Source organism: Plectropomus leopardus, chromosome 19 (genome assembly GCF_008729295.1).
Source record: "Plectropomus leopardus isolate mb chromosome 19, YSFRI_Pleo_2.0, whole genome shotgun sequence".
Lineage (NCBI taxonomy): Eukaryota > Metazoa > Chordata > Actinopteri > Perciformes > Serranidae > Plectropomus > Plectropomus leopardus.
In genome coordinates, this window is record NC_056481.1 from 9,720,106 (window position 1) to 9,744,331 (window position 24,226).

The 24,226-nt window shown below is 41.8% G+C and overlaps 2 protein-coding genes across 2 annotated transcripts in view; one reads left to right on the plus strand and one right to left on the minus strand.

The window, feature by feature from the left end:
• Positions 1-1,617: 1,617 nt before the first annotated feature.
• On the plus strand, positions 1,618-20,945 carry fam53b (family with sequence similarity 53 member B). Its single transcript, XM_042507474.1, has 5 exons — positions 1,618-1,790; positions 9,629-9,860; positions 10,693-10,747; positions 13,026-13,789; positions 19,830-20,945. Exons 2-5 carry the CDS (start codon positions 9,771-9,773, stop codon positions 20,166-20,168), a joined length of 1,248 nt encoding a protein of 415 aa, XP_042363408.1. The 5' UTR covers positions 1,618-1,790; positions 9,629-9,770; the 3' UTR covers positions 20,169-20,945.
• LOC121958517 (phospholysine phosphohistidine inorganic pyrophosphate phosphatase) overlaps positions 6,178-24,226 on the minus strand; it is a 59,317-nt gene continuing 41,268 nt past the window's right edge. The window contains exon 8 of the mRNA XM_042507478.1: positions 6,178-7,793. The gene's annotated coding sequence lies outside the window, so the exon portion shown is untranslated. The remainder of the gene's footprint in view (positions 7,794-24,226) is intronic.

Sequence of the window (24,226 nt, forward strand, 5' to 3'; positions counted from 1 at the left end):
TACCGCACTTGATGTGATAGGATGGGAATAATAAAATACATTTGTTCATCTTTTTACTAGTTTGGCTTTTGGCAGCGTTACAATAGAATCCAGTTGCTTCAGTTTTGTGCAGTACTTGTCGGGAGTATATTTTGCTCATGTCAGTTTTCAAAGGTTCATAAAGTTCACATGTTTTTGCCTCCCACTGTCAGCAGTTAGGACACACAGTGTCTCAGCATGCACAAAGATAAACAAATACACAGCTATTACATGTGAACAAGCTGTATTGAAGGAGAGGTGTTGCAAGATGACCACAGCCTAGAAAAGAAGACAAAAACCTGTCTCTAATGTTTGCTCTTTTTCTTGTAAAACACTGGTTACTTGTTACCTATTCAGGCCTACTTTGAAAACACTGACCTAAGTTATATTAAAGGGATAGTTTCAGTTTTTAAGTAGGGTTGTATGGATAATGTATCAAAATGTACTGCATTGCAGTTAATGTCTGTCAGCACAGTATATTCCCACTGAGCAATTCAATGTTGACATTTAATAAATGCCTATTATATGTTTATATGTCTGCAGACATTTAGATTAATTTGTGTGTTTAGACATTTAGATTTTGATTATTCAAGGCTGAAAAGTAAAACTTTAGTAAACACCTAGTCTAAGCCTACACACTAAGGAGTAAAAAGTGTCTGTGTATATGACAAAAAAATAAACATTCACAATGTAAACATGGGGGTATGCAGTACTTTTGTGTATTATATATAAAAGCTGACAATATGTAACCAATAAATCCCAGGCTATAACAGGACTAAAGCTTGGAAGCAATGTTTAAATTAGATCTATTGTTTAGGGGGTTGCTTAGCTTTTGTGCCGAACTTCAGCCTGCTTCTCCAAACTGAGGGCATGCTAACTGACATCTACTGTATGTAATACAGTATTTATGAATAAGTACCTCATACAACTCCACTTAAAAACATCTGAACTATCCCTTTAACGTCATGTACAGGTGACCATATGCACACTTGTTGCATAAGATGCCTAGGCTATATATAGATGACTAAACCCAGACTGTTAAATTATAACATATTGCATGATAAATCCATAATTTACTTCCTATAAGAAGAACATCTGTTAGTGATAACTGTATTTATTTAAGACTAACAACCCTTATTACACTGGGAGTAATTTTGTGAGGGGGATCTGGCAATGTATATTTATCACACACCTTCCTCCTTTTTCCTGTGGCTGTTTAAGTCACACACAGTTGGCAGGTCATCATGTTACACCACTGTATATTGTGAAAGTGCCTTGTCTATATGCACAGCTCAAAACTGTGATTACTTTTCATTACAGCAGGGTGGATTGAACCACTAGTTACAAGAGCGGGGGGTGACAGAATTACAAAAAGTCTTCTGTTGTTTATATTTCACTTTCTACCTGCACAAATCTTCAAATTAACTAAATAGGAAGTTTAAATAAGCCAAATTACGTTAATAATCATCGTCAAATTGAAAGATTACAGGAATACAATAAGTTATCGGACCCCCTCTCCCCTGTCAAAGGTGGTACGGCTCGTGTATGTTGTCACAGGCTCATTAGCGTGCAATCTTGGACAGTAGTGCACTGGGGCAATGTTGTAGTTTGCAGGAGCTGCCTGAAGCAGGACGTGAACTGAACTGCTCGCTTTGCTTCCTGTCTGAACGCCTTGTTCTGGTTTTCTGCGCAAAAAAAACTCAACATGGTCCAGCGAAACTAAACCAGCTGCCCGGTGCTGTTGGAGAGACGAGGCGCTCACCGTGATGCTCGTGAGTAGTACTTTTTTTTTGTCAAATAATAGTAAAGCTAACTTAGGAAGTCCAGCTAAAGTGTGATGCTCCCTTGTGTTTTCAAAGTGTTAAATTTTGATTTTTATGATGATAAATGTAATAAAAAAGTGACCAGTAATAGTGCAGTCTTCTTTGTGAAAACTAAACACAGCTTAAAATAGTTAGCTTAGCAACTTTTCCTCATGCACTGTCACAGCTCTTTTGTCTTGACTGGGGGTATTACATACATAAATGCAGCTTTAAGTTAATTTGATCGGTTTATTCTTGTTGCTATTACGCCTATATTACTATTTAATACACTGTCAAAGACACAACATGATGAAATGTTACAATGAATGCTACAAAAGAAGTGTCAATAAGTTTAAATGAAGCCCAGACATGTCCATACATATGTCTTGAAATGATACCAGCTTTTATGCCAGTATCATCCATTCTTTATGTAAGGTCTAAAAGTGTGCTAGGCTTGTTGGACACCTGACAATAAGTGTAAACTCAATCAGATTAGTTGGCAGAGTGACTAAGTGCTCCACAAAGTTTGCAAAGAGATACTTTATCAAAAGCATTTTATGTGAAAAGGCATCAACATCCTGATCCCAATGTGAGTTTTCACACATGCATGGCACACATGGCGAGAAAGATCAGTGTTGGCAAATGCAGAATACCTTTTTTTTTTTAAATATAATTTTTTAGGTGCATGCCTTTATATGTGACGCCACATTATTTGTGTCAATGTCATTTAGGTCCCCTTTTTTCTTGTATGTTACAGTTTGTGCTGTTGCAGAGGAATGTTATTGTCTTATCTTTATCTAGCCAACCTTCCCCTCAGGTATGAAGACAGAGCTGGCTGACACACAATCCAACAGATTCTGCAATTTACGTACTCAGAGGGATCATAAACACTAGAGCTTGTTAAACCTGAACTTCTTAGTGTCCCATGGCCATGATTATGACTCTTAAAGTTCACAAGTGGCTCAAACGCGCACAAACTGTACGTGTAAAACGAGAAAGCGCAGAGGAGGCAAGCACAGATGTGTCATTTTACTTCTCGAGCATTTCATATTTTATCATGCTTGTGGCCTTTCAGTCGAGTTCAAAATCCTGTTTGCTCTGTAGCCTGCGTGTAACATTCTGTGAGCTCCCGTCACACCAATTTCTTTGCCAAACTCATTTCCCTTTCATGAGGGATTTTGGAAAAAAGGGGGTTTAAGGGACTGTTTGTGCTGGTTACTTGGACAAGCTCAGTTTTCAAGGCCTTTTCTTCTGAAACTGAGAGGCATCCACCTGGAGGGCTGGCAAGCTCATCTGAAAAACTGTTGAACAGTTTTAGCTCAAGTACAAAAGAGGCTGCCTGTGAGAGCTGCAGATGATTCCTCTTGCCTCGTCCATATCACTGAAAAGGCGCTCTAAGATCCTGTGTATTGTAACGTCGCTGTTATGACATTGTTTAAACACATATGGAAAAAATAGCCGGCTTTTTCGTGTATATATGGTCAGTGGAAATGCAGTGCGGGGGCTGGATGAATTCCTGCATGCAAAACTCAAGTGCTTTTTCCTCCCCACTCTTAATTTAGATTGAGGTTAATAGGGCTGCATCCACTGGCTGTGACTTGTTCTTTATCAACATGCAGTGTTATTCTGCTGTGGGAGTAGAAGAGTGTTGTGTCTCCAACTCCAAGCCTTTGTAATTAACAGACTTTGCTAGATTTAGCATTCAAGTGGACAACATTTCTCTCCCAACTTGGACAGGTTTGTTGAAAGCCTTGATTACCGAGCTCAACAAAGCTCTTGTCCTGGACAAATGTATACAGTGCAAGTGATTATGTATGAGATGATTAAACAGCAGGCCTGCTTTAAAACGTAGGCCTCCTTGGCTGCCATGCATAGCCATGCTGAGCCTTTGTGTTTATGGTAAGTGGGCAGCTGCATGCTTGGGAGACCTTGGCTGTACCCCAGACCCTCAACTGAGCCTGATAACTACTATTGAAGCCTCCCAGCCATGCTTATTTCTGACTATTCACTTGCTGCTTTAAATGTAGAGTGTGCCTCCTGTTTGACATAGCCCTAATGTCTGTGAACATGCGGACAGCTGTGGGGCTAGCCTCCACCTCACAATGAGTTTCATAAATTGCTTTTCAGTCAGTCGGCCCTGGCAAAACTTGGCGGCACCTGCCCTTTGTGGCAACTAATTAATGACGACGCCAACAAAGAATGTTTGGGGTTTCAAAAACCCTTCGAAATAATGCACAGTACTGCAGGAACAGAAAAGCAGAACTGGTTTGCTAATTTGTCATTCAATTATCCGGTCTTCATGAGCCCTGCATGTCTGTCTGCCTTTTATTACATGCTCTGTAAACACACCCACCATTATGGCATGAGGAACTGCTTAAATGTGAGTCCAAATATGGATCAACTCAAAGAAGCAGGCCACAAGAGCCGATGGCTCAAACGAGCTTTTAAGGAACATGCATATTTTCTCCCAGTCTGTGGAAGGGGACAGCAAAATTTTTACCCAGCATTCCTTTCACAAGTGGTACGACGATGAAGAGCAAGCACAAATCCCTCAGTTAGGTTTCAAGTCGGGCCGTCTCAGGTGCTCAGCAGATGCTCGGATTACTGAGACGGCCACAATCCAGGGATTGTTGAGAGCAGGACACAGATCTGACTGCCATGCATGCAGGAATGTCAAAGGAGGATGTCTGAATATCCAACTTAATATTTATTATATGTTTTGTTCATTTTTACACAGATGAAAGACAAAATAAAGAATGTGCTACAACTTGGGCTGTCAGCGTTAAAGCATTAATTTTGATAAGATTAAGATCTGTACATAACACCTTTTCTTTTCTTTTTTTTTAATCGTGTTAATCGCCAGCCGACATTGCCGTCATTAAGAGGCTGTATGGGGCCGAGTTACTAGATACTGAGATACTGGTATCGTATAAAACTACAAGACCAGAGATACCAACCATGTCATGCTAACTTCTCAGGATGGGTGCAAAATAATACTCCAAAGTTAGGCTAAAAATGACTATTTCATGGGGGCCTCTTGACCTCTGACCCCAAGATATCTGAAAGAAAATGGGGTCTATCTGATCCCCATGAGTCTCCCCTTTACACACTTGCCCACTTTATGTCAGTCACATGCATTTTTTTACTTTCATTTCATTCCTAATCAAGACAATCTGGTAAGAATTGCTCTACCTTGTCAATAGGGACTTCAAAATGTTTTTGAGCAAAAGAACACTTTGCACATCTATCAGATGGGACAGGTACATTGGAGAGGGACAGATCAACCAAAAAGCTGCAACAGGACTCATGCACACTGTCTAACTTGCAATATCCAATTGCAAAAAAACAAACAATTAACTATTTTGACACACTGCAATATACAAGACATAGTTTAAATATAAGTCACTCTGTATAATAACCATTGTAAATGAATCCCCAAAAATGCTTCCAGTGAATGGGAAGTAAAGGGTTAAACCACCTTCTCAAAAAATATGTAAAATTATAAAAATACTACATTTTCAAAGATGCAGGTTGCATTAATAAATGAGCGAATAGGGATACATTTACATTGTAAGTGAAGAACAATATCACTAAGTTAATAGAACCCTGGATTATACCGACACCAAGGCGAGCAATTCAACAATATGTAAATATGTTGAATGACCGTCCAATTTTTCCCTATTTATTCAGACTGCAAACACTGAATCAAAAAGGTCCCTGTAAATAAACCATAAAGGCACAATAACTGATAGAAGTAAAAAAAAAAATGCACATATCTAACAAGTTTCAACATTCGTGGGGGAACCTAGCATTCATAGAAATGTCAGTGTCAATAATACATTTTAGATATAGATTTTGTGTGATAATGTTTTGAAATGCAAAGTAATGAAATTTAAAACGTGATTAAAAAAAATGCAACTATCGTGCTTACCTTTTGAAATTCTGCTCTAAATCGCAATTTAAATTTATATATATACATAAGCCTTAAAATACTCTTACAAGTAGTTGCTCAGTAGCCGATACAAGATGCAAGAATGATTTAAGACCGTGTTGTTTTCCACCAGCTGTCCAAGTGCTATAAAATGGATTAGTATTAGCTCTAATTGTCAGTCAGACGCAAAGCGGCCAAATCCTTATGTAATGTTGGCCTAACCTGTGGGATTACAGTCTGAGCAATGTATGGAAAAGCTGTTCTAATTGGGGAAACACAACTTTCATGGGTGACCACAGTTTAGATGCCTATTGTATTTGTGAGTCTTAGAAAAGCGTCCTTTACAGTGTAGTACTATAGTGTCCTATCTTATGTAGAAAATAGAGCAGGGTCTGTTCAGGCTTTTGAAAGTCGAGAAAGCATGCCTCCGCTGTTACACCCGACCCAATCAGCTCTGTGGTTTCCTCTCCGGTGCTATCTATCGCTCGTTTAGGCTGTGCTATAGCTCGCTATTTGTGACAAGGCCAAAGCAGCGATGCTTGAAAGGCCTGCGGTGACCACAAAGGAAGTGTGGAGTCCCGTCAGCTCGTCCAAGGCGGCGTTTTTGTCGTCTTTCAGGAAAGGCCGCTGTGGCTGCAGACCTGTTCGCATGTGATGCATCTGAGGGGAACGTCTTGCAACGTTCTTCCCTTCCTCAGAGATTAGACTTCTCAGATGTCATGCTTGTTGCTGCCCCAGCACAGATAAAGAGCTATCGGCCTGCAGAAGCATTGCCTCCAACTGATTCCAGATATGGCTGCATCATGATGGAGGTGATTTGACGTCAGAAGAGTAGTGGCATCCCGCTGGCACAAATTCTAGGTGTCTCGTTCATCAGATTATAGCTTCATTTGCATCCTTGAGCCCAGCAGCCGGCTCCGTATCAGGTGAGTGCACTGGGTGGATCCATTAAGTATTGGAAATGCTTGGTAAGCTTTGTCTGTGCAAGAAAAGGCAGACAAGCACTTTGCCAGCACTTTTCAACATGTTTTCTTTTCCAAAACTGTCACGTGTTTGAAAGGTTTTCAAAGGCTGCTGGGCTAGGTTAGGCTTTTGTAATTGTGTGTTCATCTTATGTCATGGAGCAGAGGAATGTTTATAATTATGTTTTAAACCTCGCCCATTTAAAGCACTCAGCTCAGATTTATGGGATAAAAACGTAATGCCTGAGCGTAAGAAAGATGATAAATTGCAGCAATTCTCCGTAACTAAAAGTAATGGATGTTGTTTACAGTTTAGAGACCAAAGTGTCAGGCTACAGTCAGGCTTTTTCCATTTTTCCAGGGAAGGAAAACATAATTTAGTGTCCTTTTTGTTTGGGTAAACATCATGTCAAAGTGCTTTTCTCATCTTTGCCAATTTAGTTTCTTTTGGGTGAGGTTTTTTTTCTGTTTGTGTCACCGAGCCATTAATGGTAAAATATAAACAACTGTTTCCTCCACTTCCCTAGTTATCTCTGCTGCTGTGAACCACAGATCTGCGTGGTTAATGGTCACGCTTGGTATAAGCTGGCCTGACCTACTCCAGCTCCAAGCTTTGATCTGTTCTTTTCTATTCGCAGAGGCCATAAGTTAAAGCCGCCAGCCGTCCTAGAACCGTGCTGATCTCCTTGTAGAACTCTGCTAAAAACATCCTTGTGTTTAAGTTGTTTTCCTGACGTGATAAGTGTTAGTAATGGAAATCATATGCTGAATGCAAACACCATCACCAGTGTGTCAGCTCCCTCAGGGTCTTGTGATGCCAACCCCCCCCTTAACCACCCTTGTATACACACACACTCCACCCCACCACCCACAACCTCTGATGTCGCCTCTTTTGTTTCCCACGGTGTCTCATCTTCTGCACAGAGCAGTCTTTTGTTTCACATCTCTTTCTCCTCTTTTTTTCTGCTTGCAGTTGTTCTGTCATTCAAGCAGACTCTCTCTGACCTTGCAAGCATCACATATTGTGTCCACAGCTTTTTTTTTCAGTCCCCACCTGATGTCGCCTTGAGTGGAACTGACCTATTAAAAAAAAAAAAAAAAAACTCTGTGATGATTATATAGATTTACATATGTGGCTGATTAGCTGTGTACTGTAACCGTGGTGCAGCACTAACGCAAAGATGGTTGTTTTGATAACCGCAAGGTCAGCTATTCCCAGCCAGCCCCTGAGGATTCAATTACACAACTTTGACTTTGCTCTATTCCCTCTCTGTGAGCTCCAGTGTGGAACACTTTGAGGAAACTTGCTCTCTCAGATGACTGATAATCCTCCAAATCGACAAGCAAGACAAAAAAAACAAGGTTTAAGTTTCTTTTCACTTTCCATCGTTCGCTTTTGTATTCGTGAACAGGTTTGCAAGAGTGCCAGTGTGGAGAAATATTGTGACTTCAGATTGTAAAAAAATTGAGGGCTCCACACTTTGAATGTGTCTGAGGTGAGCTTGAGGATTCAATGGAGTGCTGCACCCAAAAATCTGCCTTTTGAGTTTTTAACTCACTTTTTAAGCAGTACTATTGTCTCCTCATAACGTCAAAACTCTTTTTAGTACAAGACAACATCTCCACCAGACCAAAAGACCTCTCCCTCTCGGTAGAAGCATAAAATATCAAGGAAGAAATTACCAAATCAGCAAAATCCGCAGTCTACAAAAATTAAGCAGGCAAAACACTCCTCTTCTGAAATGCGTCTTGTATTGTGCTAAACTTCAGTGTATCATACCATATCAGGTATGGAACTAATCTACAGATGCTCCTGTTCAAAATGAGACCAGACTTTTCTATGTAAGTCAGTTTTTGAGCCACAACAAAGGCCAAAATGTGGCCTGCAACAGAACCTAAGGCTTGTTGTTTTAGCCGGGATGATTTTGGAAAACCTGCGGCTCCTATCAGCCAGTCAGCAGTCAGTGACAGTATAAAACAGTCAAAACAGGTTATCCAACAACCGTGCATCACTGCAACCACAAGAGGTCCTCGCACATACAGTACGTACATGTGCATGCAAAATATGAGGCTGATTGGTCCAGTAGTTTGTGAGACTAGCTGCAGACAGAAAGATGCACGGACACGCGCATGAACACACGAGATGCAACATTTGCTTGAAGCATAGTAGCGAACTGGAGGCAGAGAGATGGATCATGCTGCTGAAGTCTTTTGAGAAGTTTTTATGGATGATTTGACACCATTCTTTTGGGATAGACTTTGTGTCGCAATTGGAATCCAATGTAATTGCTGCAAATTCAGTTGAAGAAGGAAGCTAGTCACTTTGAAAGGCAACGCAAAGAGCTTTACAGATTAATCAAGTCAAAGTGAATCAAAAAATGATCACAAAACATGCCGCAAAGGGCTAAACAAATAGTGATTTCAATTCAGTTTGATCTATAAAGTCCAGTATCACAAATCATAATTAGCCTTGGAGTTCTTCACAACATACACCATCACTGTGTCCTTGATCCTTCACAGCGGATAAGGAAAAACTTTTTTTAAAAAAAGCCTTTAACAGGGAGAAAAACTTGAGGAAAGTGGAAAAAACCTCAGGAAGAGCAATTGAGGAGCGATCCCTCTTCCAAGACGAACAGGTGTGCAACAGATTTTGTGCGTACAGAGCAGATCAACACAATAATATTACAGTAATCGCCATGACAAAAAAATACAGAAAGAGTGAGAGAGTGAGTGAAAAGATACATTTTAAGCCGAGAAACTGGGCTTATTCTCTGCTGACGGTGTGTTTTAGAGCCTCCACCCAGGGGATCTGTTCCCCCCCAATCCAGCTGGATTGTTCTCCGCTTATATGGTCGACAGAATGTCAGAAATGTACTGAATTCTAATCCTCTGCTCATCTTTGTGTGTCCGCTCAGGATCGGGCCGAGGAGTGAAGCACATTCCTGAAGGAGTCGACGGCTGCTGTCTTAAGCTTATGAGAAACCAGCCTGCTCACACCATGCCCGTCAAGATGGCCGCCAACTTTTCTTGCCCTCACTGGAACAACTTGGGACAAGGATGTGTGTTGCCATGGTGATCATTTTCAAGAAAACACTGGAAAAGAAGGGCGCCGAGGATGTAACGTCCAAAAGTGCAAATTTGGGCCCGGTGAGAGGTTAATTTCTACTTGTGTCAGCTTTTTCTGTGTGAAATGTGTCATTTTATGTTTGTATGTAGTCTCGCCAACGGGCCTCAACTGCACATGTCAAGGTAGAGGACGACAAGGTGCTGCACTAAGTCAGGAAATCGCTGGCCACTCATCCCTCCGCAGCAGTTTTATGGCTCCACTTTATATTTTCCTATTTTGTCAACTTTGATGAGAATCTTGAATTTGACTTTTAGCTTCCCTTGCGTCAATTTTTCTCTGGAAAGTTCACCAGTTTTGCCTGACTGAAAGTCAAAAAAACTATTTCTAAGTTGAAGACTGGGAATGAAGGATGTTTTTGTTGCAATTATTGATAATTGCGTCATAATTGCTGCCGAGTGTTATCACCAGGGCGTTTGTCATCTGGTTTTGAATCCCTCGTGTTCCATTTACTTCAGTCAAAATGACAATGGAGTATTTTAGCTCCACCAGGCTGAGCAACTCTGACTCATTCTCTAATCAGCATCCATGCAGTAGAAACCTCCTCTCTGCCAGCACAGAGTGAGAAAATTCCCCTACTAATGTGGACTGAGTTTGCCCTCTCAGCCACGTGAAATGAAGTCATCATGCTCACAGGCGAGGCGTCAATCACAGGCGTTTATGGTGGAACTCTCTCTGCAGCTGATGAGCAGCATTTAGCGTTTTTGGCCAATTATACATGAACAAAATTTGACTTTACAGTAAGTTTTTACTTTTATTTGTTGATTTATTGACTTTTTATAATGAGAACCTCATGTACATTTTACACAAAGCTATTTATGTGACTTTCTGACTGAATCTCTTGCGTTTTTACAGTTCCAGGCACAGACCATGAGCCAGGGGACCGCTCTTTTCTCTTGTGGACTCATGGGTAAGAGTCTGCCATCTTTCTTATCAATATACAAATTCACAGCCATAATAGCATCATGGATAACTGGCGATCATTAAAATAAAATGCCAATATAGATAATCGTCTTACTTACAGGGCTTTACTGCACAATTCAAAGCTTCATTCATAATGTTGAACATTCAAACTAAATTAAATTCAGATGCTGTGCAGCTTCTTTTTTTTTTTTTTTTTTTGCATGTCTATTCATTTTTTCAGTAGTGGATGTGTAGGATTATTTTTTAAACATTTCCAATAATTTCAGAGCATTTTTAAGTCCAAAAGTCAAAATGTATTTGGAAAAAAATATAGATGTATCGATGCCAATTCCAAAATTCATGTTTTAATCTAAAAAAAAAATCAGTCTATATTTGTTGACATTTAGCCTTTCAAAAACAGTATTTTCAATGTGGTTTGCTTTCCCACTTGCCACACACAAAGGGAGGCATGCACCTGTACCAGTGAGGTGGTGAGGAAGCAACCTAACAGCACCAGAAATCACATTTATTTACTGTAGAAAGTTGAAGAAGCTTCAAATGTAGAAAAAAAATAAAAAGTCTTCTGTACAGCCATGCTAACTTTCCATTACAAACTAGACATGACAAGTAAATATGTCCAGCGGTCTTCAGCAGCTTGTAAATGCTGAAAAATGTCAGGCGTTCAGTGAGCACGCGGGTTTGGAGGAGCTCGTCCCATTGTAACATTTCTAAGAAATTATTGGCAGAACGGCAGCACGCCAGTCTGTGCTGCATCTGGTCGACGGTTGCACGGCATTATGTGAAACATATCAGACAGGTGTTCCGCCCAAGATGAATGTGCGTTAATGACTACGTGTTAGCGGCCTATCATTAGCAGGAATTTCATGGCACTGCTGCATGCCATAAAGCTGTGGACATGCTGTCCCCAAGTTGAGAATTTGGTTATGACTACAAAGGCCCATGTGCATAGTTTACCCAGCCTTATGAGGAACAGCCCTTGCAGTCTTTGTATCGTCAGATTAAATGGTATTCTGTCCTGAAGTAACTTGGCATTGAGTGTGTAACACTGGCAGAGAGCACAGCAGCACCAGTAGGTGTTGTTAACACTGCCCTTTGTTCCTCCTCCTGCCCGTGTACTGTAGATGGTATTTTAGGATTTTATCTCCAGTGGAGAAGAATAGACCTTTTTGCATACCAGGAGTGGGCAGAGGCTTCGACTTTCAGTATCTGACTCAGAGTTGACTGACCAGTTCAGTTGGCTGACCCATTCAGCAAATCAGAGTTTCTGTTGTTGGAATAACAGGTGCTTTCCTGGCATGGTAACTATTATTCTGGTGCAATGCCGGGCGGTAATCACAGATAGGGAGCTGCTGTCGATCTCAACAAAAAAACAGGGTTTATGATGGGTTATTGACATTTTATCACGCCTCCCTCCAGCAGAGACGAGGTTTGATATGGAGTCAGTTAGACATCGAGCTCAGCTCTCCTTTCCCAATTAGCTGTGATTACAGACTGTGACACTGAAGCAGTGCCCACAGGACAGGGGTTATTTTTAGTGCCAATTACACAAAGCAGTCAGTAGTGTCAATACAAAGTACACATGCTGTGACCAGCGCGCTGACCCAGACCGGAGCCGAGTCACGGATGTTGAGGCTGCCAAACTTGACCTCTCATGATTGCAGAACCTTGGCATCAGAAACTGTTAAGAAAGTTGCTTCTTAGACGTTTATGTCTAAAGTGATTCTCTGCTTTTTTGCTTTCAACAAGTTATTTGTAATTTGCCCTCAGAAAACCTCAGCCAAAAACATGCACACTGAATCTGATGCATTTTTAGAAACTCCTTTGACACTGAAAAAAATGCAACTCTCAAGCAGCAGTGATGATGTCACTCCTGACGAAAAATAAAGTGTAAAGAGGAGGGAGGGGTGTATACTTGGGATGTGTAAAATTAGAAGTAGTCTACTGAAGTAGTTGAGATTGGCTTTCAAAAATATTGAGATATACATCATGTATATATATCATGTCATATCACCCATCCATACCAGATCTGCAGTTACTTCAAGATCTGCTGTCTCAGTTCATTCATGAATACTGCAGAAATTCAAGACTACTTTGACACTATTGATGGCGTACAAAACATTTCAGAGTTGATATGTAAAAACATAATTTTTTTTTTAATGTTTTCACACAAAATTCAGGGTCTCTTTGTGCAAATAAGCCTATAAGTCATTCATGAGAGGTGGTTATTGAGAGGTTATTCAAATGATTCTGGTCTCTTGTTGCAGAGACAAGCCGATGGCGTGAGGTGGGTCACAGCTGTTCCCTACAGCCGAGGCCAGTTGGGACCAGCCTGGAGAGCCTGTGGGACGTCCTGCCTGAGGTGCACAAAAGCTCCGCCCACTGGGGCTGGGATGTTGGCTCCACTTCAACCACAATCACCAGCTTGTTGCACGACCTCAGCCTGACTGAGGCTGCGTCCTCGCACTCCACTGCACCTCCCAGCAAGCGGCAGTGCCGCTCCCTGTCCTGCTCGGATGAACTTGGCGGTTGCCGCTCTACCTGGCGGCCTCAGGGCTCTCGTGTGTGGACAACGGTGGAGAAGAGGAGATGCCACAGCGGAGGCAGCGTCCAGCGTAGCGGAGTGGGGAACGCGCAACTCGGCTTCCCGGCCATGCAGCGGAGCTCCAGCTTCAGCCTTCCTGCTCGCTCCAACACCCTGGAGCTGCCCTGCTTCACCCAGCATCTCCCCCGCCCCTCCGCCTTCACCGGCCTGACGCCCTCCTCCTCCATGATCATATCCTCCGAGCCCTCAGCGCAGCCCCTCTACCTCTCTCATGAACAGATCTGCCTCCCTGAGCCTCGTGGACCCTCGCCACACAGCTCTCCTGACTCCACGCCAGAGCTAGAGCGCCGCGGTGGACAGGGGGGTCTAGCCCGTAGTCGCTCACAGCCGTGTGTCCTCAACGACAAGAAAATTGGTGTGAAGCGCAGACGACCAGCTGACACACACAAACAGAGGCCTTCTTTGGATCTGGCAAAGATGACCCAGGTTGGTATTTAAAAGTATTAACAAATCACACAGAAAGAAACTGCTTTGTGCCATATTTAACCCTTTGAAACCTGAGCAAAGTGGCTTGGTTTCTTTCAAAAACATGGTTAGAAGGCAATGAGCAACTTTACAATAAATGGCCCAAAAAATTGCAAGAAATTAGTATAAGGTTACAAGATGATTACCTGAAAAGATGCAAAAACAAAAAAAGAAAAGTAAAAAAAAAAAAACAAGCAAACAAGAAAATGACCTAAGAAAGTGCAAATATACATCTGTATGTATTTTTTAATGCATTTTTTTCTGTAATATATTTTTTAATTATAAGAATTCTTATATTCCCCTTTTTTGTTGTTTTGATTTGTTTTTTTGTTTTACGTTATATCTAATAATAACCCCCAGCTAATTTTTGAGTCATTTCCTTGTCACGTTTTACTAATTTTTTTCTGCAATTATCGTGACATTTCTTGGCAAGTTGCTTATTATGTCTTTTTTCCCATATTTTTTTTTTAAAGAAATCAAATTTTCTCAGGTTTCAAAAGTTGAAGTGCTAGGGAAACGTGTCTTAACACAGCAAAAGACAAATGGTATCAATCCAGGTGTTAAAGGGTTTATCAGGACAATATAGTGTATTGATTACTGCAATACTGCAATCTCTGCCAGTCAGTTTTTAAATCTAGGGAGTGTGCATCCAGTTTCCATCACTTGATGCCTTATAAACATAGTTAAACAGTATACTAAATATTGCATCTGTCATATAATTTATCAGAAGTAGTTTCCGGTGTCATTTTATGTGCACTTTATTTATTGGTTGAACTCAAAACGCCCTCTTATGTGCTCCAAAGATCACTGTCAAGAACAAGAGACAAGTGCCTCAGGAAATTGTCATGCCAGCTGGAAGCTCTGCTAGGTCCATCAGTCTCACCAACATTAGCTAGTTATACTACGCTGTTGTGGCAACTTGCTCTTCCATGTTGGATAAACAAACACTTCCAACAAAGGTCACGCCATTGTGTCTGTTCTCCCTCAGCACACCTCAAAGTGTTTCTGCAGGCATTGTCATCAAATGAAGGCGACCGTTCATTCATGCAGGCCTGTTCCGGGTCACATTCCATTATGTGCTTGTGTTTTTGCACTTGCAGAAATGGAGCGCACTAAACATTGAATGCCGGTTTTGTGCTTTTGGAAAAAAAATGATTTGATTAAAGCAGGAATTAAGCGGTCAATCAGATGATCAGTTTGCACTCAGAAAAGAAAAAGATCTTATGAAACCAGAGCTGATCCATTTCTGAAGTCAAACTGTTCCATCTGCACGTCCCGGCAGGTGTTTGTGTCTTTGTGCCACTACGAGCACACGATCACACATAGTAAAATTTTACATGGACACTCACTGGATCATAAACACAGAGCTGGACTTGGCCCCTCTGAGAAAGTCACTCGGAGTTCAGCGGAGTCTTAACAACAGCGCTGCTGTGACACGACAAGCAGACGCCACACACGCTCCAAACACAGACGAGGTCAGCGTGGAGAAAAAAGCCCTAGGCGAGGCAACCAACAATATTTTCACAGAGGAACGTCAGGGTGCTGAGATTGTTAGCATTGGATCTTTCCTGCTGTTTGTGCATTGTGTTCTCTGTTCCTCTATTAAAAGGGACTGCTGGGTTTTATTGCATCATATCTTTTTTTTTAGATTTCTTTTTAAACTTCTCAAGTGACCGTGGTTTATAGGCAAGCCTTGGGAAAAAATGTCATGCAGATATTTTGACTCAATTATGCAACTAAACCCAGAGATAGTGCTGATAAGTAAATCTGCAGAAGAATCAGCTGACAGTTTACACAGTCCCTTAATGGTTTCAAGTTATTTAGCAGGTAATAATGTGACAGCTTTGTCGGTTCCAGTTTTTTTTCCAGATTCTTAGATGCATTGTGATTCTTTCTTAAAAGATTTTTGCCTCAATGCAGAGGAATAGTCAGTAATCAGAAATTTAAAACATTAATTCTTCGATGAGGATGGCTGAGCATGAGCAACTGCGGACCTTTACAATCTGACTGGCACCCCTGGCTTAAAAGCCAAACCGATATCAAAGAACTAGCTGCGACGAACGCAGACTGTTGCGTTTCCTCATATTGCCTGTATCTTGGCCATAAAGTTGCACCTGAACACACTGCGAAGACTACAACCAACCACCAACAAGAATTTATCTTCTGTGCCTTCATGAAAGAAAAATAGCTCTTCATTGTAGCAGTATCCATTGCATTGTACTGAAAGAACAAATTATATTTACCTTGCACAAGTGAACAACAGCACAGTTAAGACTGTTTCTGTTGAGGAGCCCAATGGCTAAAAAACCCAAATCTAACCTAATAGAACAAGTTTGTTTTGATCTCACACCTTCTTGACTTTAGTCATGTTTGCTTTCCTCACTTACGTTTCTCTTCTCGTGCACTGAGCTGAACTGCCAATCAGACTGATTTCATTAATTAATGGGTTTAACCAACAATTTCAACGCGCTGAATCGCCAAAAAAGCCAACAAGGGCCACCTGTAGTGCCAACAGTGCGGGACACACCACCAAAACTAGAGTTACAGGTGCTCGCAGACTGTCGATTTGGTGCGTTAGGGCCCTAAAAGCTAGTGTATTTGAGCATTTTGGTTTCTATGAAGTCGAAAGAAAAAGGTGAAAGAGCCACACTAAATCCAAGATGAGCCTAACTAAGCTAAAATATTTTGGGAACGCAACAAAACAAAGATACCATAATTCATGTTTCCACCCGGAGTTAGAGTAAAAACTGCCAGTTTTAGTGGCTGCCAATAAGAAAATAATTAAATAAGTGAGAAACAAGAAGTCACACAGTGAGAAAAAAATAAATCATGCATAGAAATAAAAAATGTTGATGCATCAGGATGCATTGATAATTGTTTTCCAGCCCTAGTTTTTAGACTGCTGGTTGGACAAAACAAGCTGTTGATAAAAATGTCACCTCGGGCTCTGCAAACTTATGATGGATATTTTCACTATTTTTTGCCATTTTATAGACCAAACTATAATCTTATTAGTTAAAAAATAGTCTGATTGTTTAAACTTCAAAGCCTGAAGTGTATAACTGTTAAGATTTTTTAAAAATCAGAGTGGGAAAAGACGCATGTGACGATGGACCAAACTTGCTCGGCACTCATCTCGAGGGCTGCACGTGCGTCACCCTATCAGTGCTCAAAGTCACCTTACTATTCAAGGATTGGTCACAGTGCTGAGTGTGTCTCTAAAGTGTCCTCTCATCTACAACGGTGTAGTTTACCCGGGAGAAACTGCTACCCTCGACGTGGCTCACTGCGGCTCCATGAATGTCAGGAAGCAGAGCAGCTGTGGCAGAGGTTATAGATCGTTGCACAGGGGAGATGCATGTTGGGTAAAGAGATATTGATTTCTGTAAATTCAGCTCAGTGGGTGGATCGCTGCCACAACCGGGCCTCATGAGCTATTGATCAGCTTGTATTGACGGAGAGTCAAGGTCAGTATGGATGAGGAGTCTGCTCTCCTCTCCATTTCATTCAGAGAGAGGGGGGGTGGCTGATAGTGGCAGACAAACTGGACACCGGCAGCACTTATTCATGACCCTCATTCTGATGTGGTGCAGTAAGTTGATTGAGGACGCTAGAGGCTTTTCTCTGTCTGAAACTCTTCCTCTGCAGAACGCCTGCTCCGCTCAAAGTTGGAGCTATACTTGGTTTAGTTAAAGTCCCCCTCCACTCAAAAATCTGTTTCTTGTCGTCAGTGCTGCATTCAAACTGGGTTATGTTTGCTGTGTTTATCAGAAGAATCCATATAAATACCTCCTCTTGTGGTATTCACAATCTCGTAAGTGGACATTTTTTAGAAGTTCTGAGTACACGAGTTGTGTGATGTGTTTGCAAAACGTGAAAGTATCACAAACATTTGTTTACACAGCCCCTTTTTTCTGTAACGATCCAAAATCCAATTGAAAAAAATCCAATTGACTTTTTCACGAGGGAACCAGGGCGACCCGCTTGCTAAATGGTTAGCTGTGTTGGCTTCTAGATGGCGACAGTAGCATCTATGTTGCTGCTGCCTAGCAACGATGCTCTCACGACTCAACGACTGTAACGCCAAGCATGTAGTCTACGAGGCTTCCCATGTCAAAACTAGCACAAGTTCAATATGAAGGCAGCATGTGTTCCCGAAAATGTCTGACCTTGTCAAATCTGACTTTTACTCGTGGCGACCCCAGTGTAGAAGATATTACTATATGTTTCACAGCCACTACAAGCTAACAACAACGTAAACAAATAAAAGATGCTTTCTACACATGTCTACTAGTCACAGATTTTGGGGCACAACAAACTCCTCATCTGACTCTGGCTCTGACTGAGGCTCAAACATGTATCACTGATTCTCTCTTACGTGTCCTCTAATGCTAACGCTAGCCATTTTCACGCACACTGCTCTCACACCAGTCAACCTAGCCTAGCAGCGTTGGGAAAAACCAAACCTACTAAAAGTGGTGGCCAGACACTTTTTTTTTAAAACTTTGTACATGGGAAAACCATGTTAAACAAAATATCGCTCATAGCAGTGTTTTTTGTGTACTTAAAACACGTCTGGAGGGAAACTTTAATGTCTGGTTCTGTTTTGCTATACTCCAGACTCAACATAGCCTTATCAGTTTGGTCCCATGGCTAGGGCCAAAAATTTGATGGTCAAACTGAAACGCTAACGAAGAAGGCAGCAATGTGACACTGGCCTGGTGCTGAAAAACGTACCCTCTCGGCTATTAGAGCCAAGAAAAACATCAGGGCCCCGTTTGATCTACTGCTGAGACACTGCTGTCAAGTCGAAGACATGAAAAATGACTTTACATTTCTTCCCTTCTGGTATCATTTTGATCTTTTTTGTATTAGACAAAATCAGAGGTTAGAAGACACTTTGTGCTCTTGGTATGATTGATTATTTGCAGCTGTATTTAACACGCTTGGCTGTGACCTGCATCCACAACAGTCCCATACTTGTTGCGTATTACATAAGCACACAAGTGACAGGAGGTTTCACAGAGGCCCTATTCTCCTGTGTCCTTCTGGCCCTAACACCGTAGTGGTCAGGCATGAGGCAGCTGTCCTGCCCTCGCCACATTAGCTGCACAGATTGGATAAGCCTCTGTCATAAAGCCTTCCACTCCAGCACGCACAGCTGCCACAGGACTGGCTTGCGGCAGCACTGGCACATGTGGATTTGCCTAAGGAAGTTTCTGGGTTTCCCAGATGTATGTGTTCATTGTGCAGTCCTAGTGAAAGGCCGGCAGAGTCAAAAGGCCGACATGAGTGATGTCCACCCTCTGGGTATCTGGCCACTTGCTGCCTGGGTTCCCGTTGGACCTCACATTGCAATCGTCCGACTACCAGTTGCTCCAGTATGTAATACAAGCTAAATTTATACCCTTCAAATCTTTTTACTTCTTCTTATAGTGGTTGTTGTCCAGTGTCCAGCTCTGATCTCACTGACTCACCCACACACTGTATGAATACAGTAGAGGGATTGTTTTCATAGGACGGCTGTTTGCCTTTTGGTTTAGTTTGTGCCCTAGTTAGGACATGGGTCATAGTCCAAGATGAAGGAAATGTTTTCGATTTCCTCACCAAATATGCCATCACCATGGAGGCGATGGACTCCCACCAGACCAAAGATTTCACTATTTGTTTGAACGGTTACTTTGGTATTTTTATAAAAATTTCAGGGCTGTTTCTTGTTAAAAAAAAAAAAAGGTCAATCTCTGACCTATTTTAGTGTAAGTGAATTGGTATGCCCCAAGTGGTTACACTGCAGGCTTTTTTTCCCCTGCCAGCTGCAGCAGTGTCTTAAGATTGGACCAATTTCAACATTTGTTGTCCCATTTAGACTTGTAGACACAAAAACATGGGAAATAATGTCCCAGGTTGAAAAATGCCAAAGTTGCCCTTACAATGTATGCTTGTGTCCTTCAAAAAAAAAAATTTATGCTTCTAAAAAGATGATCTTTCTGTATTTCCACAGAAACTTCGGAATTTCCACAGCCTTAGCTGCCCTGGAATCACAGTGGAAGACAGCTGCGAGTCGAGTCAGGCCCTCCCCACTCTCAGGAGCACCTCTCAGTGCGACACTGATGACTCATCAGCAAACATACACGGCTCGGAGGACGTTCAGCCTCGGACCAAAGAGGGCGAGATCACCAGGAACGTGCCGTCAGACCCCACCATCGAGGAGGTGGACTGGATGCCAGGGACGACCAATGGGAAGGACAATGAGCCCCTGTGGGCGGGGCTGTGTAGCATGAGGAAGGATGTTTATCAGCTTGGAGGCGAGCTTGACATTGAGCAAATTGAGAGGAACTGAGCTGGACTGTCTTTCTCTCGGTGGACGCTGATTTCGGGGACTGAAAGTTTATCACCAGGTGGTACAGTAAACAGTACTGATAGTCTTAAGGATAAAGCAAGTGGAAAGCTAATGCAGCGAGTGTTGCAGCACTTGTTTTTTGTTTTTTTCTAAAGGAGAGATTTAGCAGGAGCTTTGTGGGCTAAACCCCTATTTTTGGAGGCTTTGTGTAGTCAGAAGCTACTCCCACACTGTGTGTTATCTCAACTGTGTCTCAGGAGAACAAGGAAGTCGGGGAGGACGGATTCGGGTGGAGATAATAGAACTGATAAATATAAAAATGATATATTAATGTTGGCTCAGAGACTGGGGTCTTTAACATTTCTCTGTAACCCTGATTACCTTCATTGTACTACGTCTGGAGAGAATTCACAGCAGGTTTGTATAAATTCTCTGCACTAGAAAGAGTGTCCGTTCCTGTGACGTTCTTCAATAGTACATGAGTACATGATGGACAGAAATGAAGACTACTTCGAGAGCTACTGTTAGTAAAACCCCTTTCACTCTTACTGAGCAACAAGCTGCACGCACACACAACCTGTAAAGTATATTGAAGAGCTTAACATTTCACACAGTAACATCAAGCTTCTCTCTTGAGATCTATGCTCCCCTTTGTGTGAGAGGAACTTTGTGATGCTAATAGCGTTAATATTCTTTCTTTTTACGATTTGTAACTACAAAGTTATGTAAAACATGAGCATATTTCTATACGAATAAAACACAGTTTTAAATGTGTCATTTGTAATCGTGTTATTTCAGCCTCTTCATTCACAAAATTCAATGTGTGCTCTTTAAGGATAACTTTTTTTAAGTGTCTTTCTGTTTTACCATGTTTTTGTGTAGAAGTGACTAATGAAAACAACAATTTCTGTAATTGATCCAGTATTGTGCAAGAGGCCAACAGTTGGTAGCAGTATAACAGGCTGCAGTGTAACCACTCTGGGCATTTATGCACCTCCCATTATCTTCCTCCAACTAAAAGTGGCTGTTTATACCACTGACAGTCTCAGATTACTATAATTAGTGTCTGACAACATTATGGAAAGGATCCCCTCAGGTATAGACCTTCTTTTTTAAGAGTAAGATTCTTTTTGTTTTTACCCCAAAATGGACAAATCAGCACCCTACCAGACTCCATTTAAATAAACAGTTACTCTAGCATGTAAAGACCCAGCATGTTTTCACATCTAACTGGATGACTTAAGGGCAGGCATGTCAAACTGGTCCACAGGGGGGCCGGTGTGGCTGCAGGTTTTTGTGCCGACCAACCAAGAGCACACAGTTTGACCAATCAACTGTCTGAAGACGGAGATCAGTTGATTAAATGAGTCAAGTCTGGTGTGCTGCTACTTGGTTGGAAACAAAACCTGCAGCCACACCGGTCCCCCTGTGGACCGGTTTGACATGCCTGCTTAAGGGTTTATGTCCACCAAACCAGAAGTGAAACCAAGATGGTTTTATGAGTCAACTCTAAATTAAGTGTGTTTTAGGATCAATTGCATAATGTTGTCAAACACTAAGATTAATAATCTGTTGCAATTGCATTTTTGTGGACATAAACTACATTTTAACGCATCTGCAATAAGTATGGCTGCATGTCGGTGCTCTATACCTTAAAGTTATTGACTGAAATATCCAAGTAGTACAGAATCTTCTCCACTCAAACAAAACCTACGTTCGTTCCTTTTTGAAACCCACATTTAGAAGAGAAAAAAAACGGTTTGCTTACAACCAATCATCGCAAGCATCTTAAATTAAATGCAACATGCTACTGGCCCACTACTGCAGCTGCTTCAACTCGTACAGTCTGTGCTGTGCTGAAGTCTAGCATGGTCTGTCTGACAGAGCTGGCAGTTCAGCGTGCGGAGATGCCACCAGATGAGTGGTGGTGGCATTTTACACGACTTAATATTTCCATTCACATGATGGGTATTGAATGTCGTGCAAAGAAAAGGTATCACATTAAGTACTCTACTGGTATTGGTATCACTGTAAGAGTACTGGTATTGGTGCTGGTATAGTGATATTTTATTTTCAATTCTCAATCGGTGGCAATTCTGCATGAGTACTATTACTTTGGACACTTAGTTTTGATAGTAACCACATCTTGCTGATGAAACTTGTGTACTTTTACTTTTGTACTATGATCATCTAGGACTCCACTGTGGTATTGCTACTTTTATTTAAGTAAAAAACAGAGGGAGAATTCCCCTGCTGCTGTTAGCTGAGCACATGCATTAACAGCAAGGTCATTGTTGGAGACGTCTTTAATGCAACAATGCAGACTGACCCAATTAAGTAGCAGGAAAAGACAATCACAACCGTAGTAGTGGTACTACTGATGGGCCTGTGTTTGTGTGCTGAAGCGGGGAGTGAGTAGGGAGGACGCCAGGCAGCGGTGGGAAGTCCGGTCCCTGTTTCTTTTCTTTTTTTTTTTTTTTTTTTTGATGGCGGGTGGAGTGGTGGAGCTGAGCGGCGGTTCACCCCAGAGACCTCCCTCCCTCCCTGCGCTGGGAAACAAAAGGGGCTTTTTCTCTGAGGAGCACAGTGACGTGGGAGGCGGCTGTGAATGTGGGCCATGTGTCAGAGCTGCTGCTGCTGCTCCGTTTGTCTGCTTCCCCTCCCTGACTCTGGTGCCTGCGCAAACCTCCAGAATTACACTGTCGATAACTTTTTAAATTCACTGCTCCAGTACGATTGCATACCACTTCTGCGCGCTGTGACGACGCTTGTCATTCTGAGGGAAGAAAAGTCACCTCATTAAAGAGCGGCTGAGTAATTTGAAGACTGCTTGACATGCTATACTCCAGGCGCAAATACCACACAAAGCATAACTGTGGGATTAAACTCGCCTACGAGGGCCAATGCATACTCTTGTAATGGATGTGAATATTATGCAGTTGCATGAGAATCTGTGTGCTTGCACAGTGAGGTCATATTTACATTGTCACAGAGCCGCCTGTACTACATGCAGCCCGCTCGCTTTCCAATGGTTAAGCCCTTTTCGGGTAATGAGTCGAGAAGGAAATGGGTAAACAGAACTCTTGTAAACGTGCTGTGTGGCAGACTGACACACCGAGGGCCCCCGGCCTTTAATCAGCGGAGTGACAGAGGTGAAAGGAGGCTGTGTTCTGGGAGCAGATACGAGTACAACAGGAGGGACATGCCGTGCCGATGCTCTGCGCTACACTCGTCCACAACCCCCACCAGCACCGCCTGAGGTGATGCACCTACTTATCTGCTCTAATGACGCAAGTCACACTCTATTCAGTTTTCAAGCAACAGATGTCCCACAGTGCGCATGGGAGTTTTATGTCAGATGTTTCAGGTGTACTACTGCTGCATAACCCGTTCGTCTGCTTTCCGTCCATGTCCACGTCCACGCCAACAATTACTTGTAGTTAAACTGTCAAATTCCTGCAAAACTGTGAGAGATTTTTCATTTCAAGAAAATAAGGAAAAAATTGAGGACCATTTTTAGTGGTGGACAGTTCTCACGGATCCTGAAAAGTGTTAAAAGCATTAAATACAGTAAATGTAAAAAATAAGGCCTTTATTGGTATTAAAACGTCTTATATCAATCTTTCAAAAGTCTTAAAAGGCATTAAATTCAGTTCATGTAAAAATTAGGCCTTAATTGGTATTAAAATGTCTTATATTACTCTTTCAAAAGACTTAAAAATGATAAAACACAGGATGAAGGATTTTATGATTTTTTTTCTGATGCTGCATGATAAAATCTCAGAATAATTAAATTAAAAAAAAACAAAAAACTACAGAATGCCTCTCACATTTCAGTCATGCAGACAGTGGAACCTACAACACTCATTTGGCGCCTATTCATTCAAATAAGAGCTGCTCGCCTGGCACATACGCCAAAAAAGGTTTCTAGCTAACAGTTTCACTTCTGCGGCCCTTTGAATGTGAGCTGTAGTTTCTCGAGGTGGCCTCGTCATAGACATAGTGATTATTTTTTTAAATTGCTTTTCTCGGCTCCAAGAGAGTTTTACAAATCTAAA

Coding starts and splice junctions, on each gene's coding strand:
- fam53b (XM_042507474.1), top strand. CDS start 9,771: ATGTGTGTTGCCATGGTGATCATTTTCAAGAAAACACTGGAAAAGAAG. Junction 10,748..13,025: donor TTTCTCTTGTGGACTCATGG/GTAAGAGTCTGC, acceptor CTCTTGTTGCAG/AGACAAGCCGATGGCGTGAG. Junction 13,790..19,829: donor ATCTGGCAAAGATGACCCAG/GTTGGTATTTAA, acceptor GTATTTCCACAG/AAACTTCGGAATTTCCACAG.